The following is a 7669-nucleotide window of genomic DNA, read 5'->3' as shown; positions in this document are numbered from 1 at the left end:
ACAAGCGTTGTAAGATAGCTACATGAAATTTTTTTGCGAAGCTCTCAGGGTGGATGCTGTATTTATACTGAACTCAAGCCTTCTTAAAGAGAGCCAGTGTTATAACCCAGGGAATACATTTGCAATACTCTGTCTCAGGAACAAAGGTGCACCTACAAGGATCCAACTACATCCCCGAGGACTAAAAATGTAAGGCTGTCCACCCATGCTAACATGAACAAATTCCGTCTTTTAATGGGATCATGCATATGAATAACGGACTTTCAGGTTCAAGCCCAAACCAAATAATAATAATTCATGTGAGGAAAGTTAGGATGAGACAAACAATTCGATGCCTTTACCTCCAAAATTACATCTAATAGTAACTATACCCTTAATGGCCAATTAACAAAAAATACATACGTAGCTCTAAGATTAAACAAAATTTAGAGAATATGCTGTTACAAAATATATTTTGACATATTTCCTAAGAAGCAATTCAAACAGTCATTTATGCAGAGTTATTTACAGGGGACTCAAAGTGGAGTATCAGTTTTAAGCAAACCAGTATATCGGTTTGAATTTGATAAAACATTGGCGAACACAAGTTTGTGACAACAAGAAACTTTGGGTTTTAGTAAACTTAAAAGTGTTCTACACAATCATTAGATGAATCTAAATTATATAAAAAACCTGTCTAAAAGGACTAATCCAAATCATTTAATGCATTCCATTGTACTCAAAGTTCAGATCAGCAAGTCAGTGGTACATACACACTGTGAAACAAGTTACCACTTAAATCCTTCAGAAACAACAAGCACAGATTAACTGAGTCTGACTGTACCTTATCTATACTAACAGATGGTTTGTTCTTACTTCAATACTATCTTTTTAAGAAGCACATATATGAATGTGCTAAAACAAAAGGCAGCAATTATAAATAGTTACTAGAATGACCAGAACTGGCATTTGAGCATAAACCATCCTGTCATTCATTTTTGAAGCCACATCTTCACTAATCTGTCTTCTGGTTTTAGTAGTCTTCTATCCTATTACCTTGGAAGGTTACAGATCATCTGGAAGTTTCACACTGGTATAGGAAAGGAATGTCTGTTCGATGCAGTCTGGAGATAAAGAAAGAGTTACACTTCAGTTCCTCACAGTGATTCACTGTAAGCAATGTTGCTAACTGACGTTAAACCTCAAAGCAGCAAAGCAGCAGCCTTTTTCCCCCCTACATCAGGATGGAAGAAAAAAGTGAAAACTTACTACAAGTTTGTTATAATTCCAAAAGAACACCTGAAAATATTTTGTAACTGTAATCTTGTTATTTATTAAAAGTCATAGCCACTGTAGAAGAAGCTACCTGTCTGTGCAAGAACAAGGACATTTAAGTGTGATAGCAATTGATTTGAACTTGTTTCAATATTTAAGACGTTTCAAAAATATATTTATGTGTCCAGCTTTCTAAACACTCCACAGACCTTATCAGCCCATACATCTCAGTGATGCTTATAGGTAAAGAAAAAAAATTCAAAGCCACTGAACTCAGATAGGACAACTCATTAACTTCAATTAATTAAATAGTGTTTTGTCCCAAAGCAGAATTTTAACTGCAGGACAGCAAAGAATCTCAGACCATGTTATCCTACACTTTCATTACTCTCTTCAAGCTACAGTTTTCAAATACTAATTAGTCCTAACAATTATTTCTTAAATAGTATGTTTACATTTTATTGTAATGAAAGCTAACACATATTTTCATCTTGTCTCTACAAATTTTGGTATTCTGAAGAGCTTACTTTGCTACTAAGAAAAGGAGAGATATGTAACTACTGTAAAAAGCAAATACTGCCATGTAGACACCAATTTAGGTTGTTTACTAAAAAAACAACATATGTCTTAGTTATTGAGGTTAACTTACCACATATTTTTAACAAAATGGCACATTAAAAAGAAATATGATGTCACAGTTATATTAACAGATTTCTTCCACGATCAAGAAGAATATATATACTATATAGTATAGCACAGCTACTTATCATTCACTGTTTTTAAACGTATATCACTGTCTTATATAAAAGGAGATTTTTTCTAGGCAAATACTGTCTCAAGTTTTTTTCAGGCTTCAATACTGTGTTGCTGGTTTCTTCATATTGATCCTGTGAGCAATCTTTGAGAAAAGTTATGAAAGTATGCTTTATTATAGCAAACAGCTTCTCAGGTAAGTCAAAATACAACATTTAAGCATTTTAAGTAAACTGCAGAATAACGAACATGATACAGTACTTATTTCTAGGCTTACATTTATCTCATCGTGCAGTTTAAGTAAAAAAAGTTAAATGCAAACAGAGACCCCTAGCTTAAATTACATAATGAAGTCCAGTAGATCCACCTAATGGATAAAAAATACTAGAATAATAATAATAAAAAAAAAAAGCAGATATTTGCCAGACTGGTTAGTCAGCTACCTGAAGGTCATATAAAGCACATTGTTGCATACACAAAAATCATACTTGTACACGACTCTCATAATCCAGTCATGTACAGAGAGACAATACTCATGTATTGTTTGCACGTTCAGACCCATGTCAATCAGATTTAATATGCAGGCAGATTAGTACTTCCTAACTGGCTGACAACAGGCTGACTACTAAAGCCAGTTTTCCAATGCAAAGGACAGTATCTGACAGGCAGCAGACACCGTTTCTTGCTTAAGAAAAACAGGTTCCTCTTCCTTTTTGTTACTGAACATTAGCTCCAGGAAGGACTGGAGGCAACGAAGATGCTTTATTTACTTTCAAATTTCACTACTTCAAGAGACTTCAGATATTTCCAAGTCCCTGTAGAATATACACAAATACATTCATGACAGATGTCACAAAAACATGCAACTCCTGTTTCATGACAGAGGTTTGATTATTTATTTTCCACGTATTTCATCTCCTGAGAAAGGTAAACTTATCACTAAAAATTGCTTACCTTCAGTACAAGAAAAAAAATCTTGTTCTGTGAGCAGCTGCCATGCTTTCAGACATATTTCTGACTTTAAGATAATTAACAAAGCCTCGAAAGAACAGAAGGAGTCCTGAAAATGTAGAAAACGCACAAAATTAAGCACATCAACCTAAGTACATGCTATCCCACATTATTCTTATTAAAATAATTTTTAAAAATCTATATTATACAAAGTGAAGTGAGGTCTTCATGCATCATTCAAAAATTCAACAAGCAAGTCTCCTGCTTTTATCTTGTCATATAAGGATATAGCCTTATAGAAGGCTTTTCAGAAATTTTATACTCATTCTGAGTTCAAGTATCATCTGCTAAAAAAACCTGTACAAAAACACATAAAAAGAAAAAAAAAAGAAAATAATACATGCTGCACATTCTTTTCAAGTAGGGTTCTTAAAATAAGTTACTAGTGTATTAGAAGACTACCTGAACCAAAAAAAATGTACCTTTAGAAAGGTATACCAACGTATTGGAAGTCAAAAGGGGGAGGGGGGGTCTGATAAGAGGAACAAGAGATACAGAACAGTTACACAGAAGTCACAGCTGCAACAACAGAAATCACTAACATGATGTTGTCAACATCATGTTTCAGAGATTCACTGGACATCCAAACAAACAAACCCATAAAAACACACTGTTGCATAGTGGACACAGGTCTTTACATCCATTTTCCTCCACAAAGTAAACTTCCACAGATCAATCCATCCATCAGTTGGATCAGGGAGAATCCAACAGAGATAAAACAATCTGCCCAAAGACCTGGGGGTTCAAAATCTGAATTCCATATCCAGTGGAGGGAAACACGAGCCTAGAGAGCAATTCTCCTCATGTAATAAACACACAGGTACCTTGAAGATATATGCTTATGTATGTGTGTGTATATATATATATATATACACACACACATAAGTAGTGAATATATATACACATACGTCTTAAAAATCCAAAGGTTCAAATGGAAATCTAAACTGAGGTTTAACAAGTTTAGCAAAGGATTTCATCCTTTTCTCTGAGATCCTAATAAACAATTTCTTTGGTTACACAGATATTTCCTTACATGATGCACCTTTTCTTCCTGCTGTCCCAGTTGAGACCCTGACTTTTTCCTATGATCATTTCTTGTCTAAATGCTTTTTGCTTGCGACTTTGTTTTTAAACTTTCTTTTTGCTTTTTTAAACCAAAGCGTCATTAGGACCGACATACAAACAAAAAAAATCACAACAGAGAATGGCCTGCTAACCAGTGTAACTTTGACCTAAGCCAGACACATTTCTGTGATTCAGGTGAATTCTGCATGGAGAAGAAAGCAGTAAGATCTGGACCAAAAGTCTACTACAAAATCTGCTACCCAGACATTATCAGAGATAGTCCCACCTTCAACTGAAAAGCAGCTGAAACAGAGAAAGGTGGGCAGGCAGCTCTTAAGGTGCTTGAAAGCATATTTTCTGCATTACACATGTTGGAAAACCAGTCCAAGTTCAACCCATATTTTATATTTCTCTGTTTAGGGAAGAAAAAAAAAGCCAAACCACTTTCCATTGTGTTCCTCAAAAAGAAACATGGGCCAACACTTAAATTTAAAAATCAGAATTGTCTCTCTCCTCAATTCATTCACTGTACATGACAGCTCCTTGGAAGTAGACCACTTCACTTTTCTGTGAAGCATGAGCAAATTTTTCCAGATGTTGAAAGAAAGGAAGAGAACAGAAATAGATAGGTGTACGCCAGAAGAGAGAAGATGGCTCATAGGTGGGCTCAAATATGTCAAAGGACTATGCAAAAGAAAGAGCCCAACTCAGTTCATTCACTTCTGAAGAGATGCAGGACATGCTACTTCATGTGCTCTAATGGAAAAGTTCTCCAAAACAATGAAATACAGATCTGGTTGTCAGAGTTCCCGTGACTTGATAATACTCCTCCATGTCCTGCTAAGTAGCTCTGTTGGATTAAATCCTTCTATGGTGTTCTAGAAATTTCAGTATATCCACTTTATCAGTTTAAAAACACTACTGGCACACTTCATGTAAAACATTCCTAAAACAAGTGAATATTGACTGCTGGATGCATCCTGCATGCCTCACAGTGCCTTTTATTCCAAGGCATGTTATAAACTTCGTGAGCTGAAGTAAAAGAAGAAAAAATAACCTTCAGACAGCTAAGGCTGAAGATTAGGCTTTCCTAAATCTAAGTGAGCTAACTTCTGAACAAGTGCGGCAAGAGACTACTAAAAAAAGGCAGTACAAATGCACAGCTTTTCCATAGACACGGTGAGGGAAAAGGTTAGGGGAAGAACACGCTGCTTTCATCCAAGTGAAAACAGTGTCAAACCCCAAATTCAGGCACCACAAGGGTTTAATTAAAGGTTTATCTGGAGATGTTTACCTGTAAAGCGTAATTTCACTTGCTACTTAAATGCAATCACTTCAATCAGAATACGAAAGCATTCAAAGGACTAGCACATTTGTGATTTCCATATACCTCAGGCAACCAAGTGCACAGCAGGAGAGCAAGCTGAGTATTAAGAAGTCTGACGAATGCTCTCGAACTTTACTAAAAGGCAGACAGGACAAAATTTTAGGTAACATCATTTAAGATTTCTGGCATTTCTTGTGAAATAAACAGCAACTCACAGTCAGGATCTCAGTGTCGGCTGTTTTTTTTTTTGGGGGGGGGGGGGGGGGTTTTTTTTTTTTTTTTTTTTTTTTTTTTTTTTTAATGTACTCAACATTTCACTCTAGTATTTGCTGTTAGCCATTTGAGTCAATTGACTCAAAGCGAAGAGTGCCACCTGCTGAATCAGCAACAGTTTCCTATGCTTCCAGAGCAGGAAAATAAAACAGATAGTAGCTTCACTTCTGTAAAAGAAAATAATTCCAGATTCCATATTCAAATTACAAAATCCACAGTAATAAAAAAGGTATAGTGGTTGGGATTTGATATACCCTAATTAAAAACTGTCAGAAGAGCAGAATTTGATGCGTATAAGACTTTGAACATGGGCAGACAGACCTCTTAAGAGAAAGCTGACATCATGGGAGCACTGTGATCAGAAAGCATGAAGCCATTCTCTTGTCCAACTGAGAAACTACTGATGCAGTATGCATTTCAAAGGACTAGAAAAGCACATTTCGTGACCTATGTACAAAACAGCAGAACCCACCTTCCTAGGATCAGTTATATTTCTTAAAATGTAACACTTGACATTGAGGTTTATACATTAAATACTAGATACCACTCACTTTATATGTTCTCTACATAAAGCCAATGTTTCATGACACAGATTTGCACTCTTAGATCAGCAGAAGCAGCTTAAAAAGCATAAATTACAAGTCTCAGGTATGTACATAATTACATATGAACAAAATTTTTTGAGCTGAAGGTTATTTGAATAGTCTGCATTTTACACAACACCACCACTATGGTAACCAATAATGTTATGAATACTACGGAAATAAAAACAACATACAAAACTATCAGCAGCTAAAGAAAAACACATAGCTAAACATGTTGCAGAACTCTTACTTACAATGACACGATTCATCTTTATGTACTTACACATCAAAACAGAAATGTTTTCAATTGCCACTTACCAAGTACAAGAAATATCCACCAAAGCCAGTATTGTCCATTGAAATATCCAGTAAAGTAATCTGAAAACTGAAATTCAAACACAAGGCTTAGTTACAGCAAGACAGATGACTAAGACACGTTTAATGCACTATGCAAATACAGAAAGCACAAAAGAAAAAGCAAATTTAAATAAAAGTATATATTCAACTAATATGCAAATCTGGTATTTGTGCAGCAGTTAATACACAAATATCACTTCCAGTGTCAGTCGGTCTACGGCAAAGTTATTTTACAATCTGTAAAATATATATATATTTTTAATATATATACACACAGGCACACACACACACACACATATATATATATATATATAAGCCCCCCTTGTATTACTTGCCAGAATCATGACATTTTCCGTTATAATGAATCACCACGTGTCGATTTTACTTTTTCCCCCCAATGCCTGCCATCCCAAACACATTACAGCAGCCTGCTGCTTTAGATATTAACACCAAAAGCCACATTAGTTTAATCTTATCAGACAGGGATGTTCTGCTGACCTCTCAAAAGAGGAGCTTTTGACCTTCTGTATACCCCCTACTGTTAATCACTGCCAAGAATACCAGCCCCATAAAGACCCCCAACTCATTAAAGTCTTTTCATTTTCAAACCAGCATTCAGTTCCCAGCAGTGAGCTGAACGCAAATAAATGAACCTTGAAGTGGCATTTCAACTGTTCCTGTTAGTGACCATGGTAGACAGTTTTGTCCTCCCTGTGATGTGGGAGGCAGCTGGAGGGCAGGGTGTGATGGTACTGGAGACAGGTACCTGTGCCTTTACCAGACTCCAGACTGCATGCTTCACTGATAAAAAGGCTAATCAAATGTCTCCAAAACTCACATAAGAAGTAGGAATGGAGAGATGTGTGAAAAGTTGCCAAGAGGAATAAAATAACCTATTTAGTAGCTCCGCACACTTTTCATACACTTTCCATTCTGTTTACTGCATCCTGCCACAGTGCTTCCCGTTTGCCATTTCTAGGACATGTCAGTACTATCAAATGAGAGGTCATAATTCTGTTTATTCAAAAAAAAAAAAAAAAAAAAA

General features: G+C 35.8%; 1 protein-coding gene across 1 annotated transcript in view; it reads right to left on the bottom strand.

The window, feature by feature from the left end:
• Nucleotides 1-513: 513 nt before the first annotated feature.
• The window catches only part of NDFIP2 (Nedd4 family interacting protein 2), a gene marked incomplete at its 5' end in the record, with an annotated part of 28618 nt that continues 21462 nt past the window's right edge, over nucleotides 514-7669 (bottom strand). The window contains 3 exons of the mRNA XM_010087537.1: nucleotides 514-1103; nucleotides 2962-3067; nucleotides 6586-6652. Of these exons, the coding sequence (XP_010085839.1) occupies nucleotides 2964-3067; nucleotides 6586-6652 (171 nt within the window). The remainder of the gene's footprint in view (nucleotides 1104-2961; nucleotides 3068-6585; nucleotides 6653-7669) is intronic.

Source organism: Pterocles gutturalis, unplaced genomic scaffold, assembly GCF_000699245.1.
Source record: "Pterocles gutturalis isolate BGI_N339 unplaced genomic scaffold, ASM69924v1 scaffold15356, whole genome shotgun sequence".
In the NCBI taxonomy this organism is placed as follows: domain Eukaryota; kingdom Metazoa; phylum Chordata; class Aves; order Pterocliformes; family Pteroclidae; genus Pterocles; species Pterocles gutturalis.
This window is presented reverse-complemented; position numbering and strand designations above follow the sequence as displayed.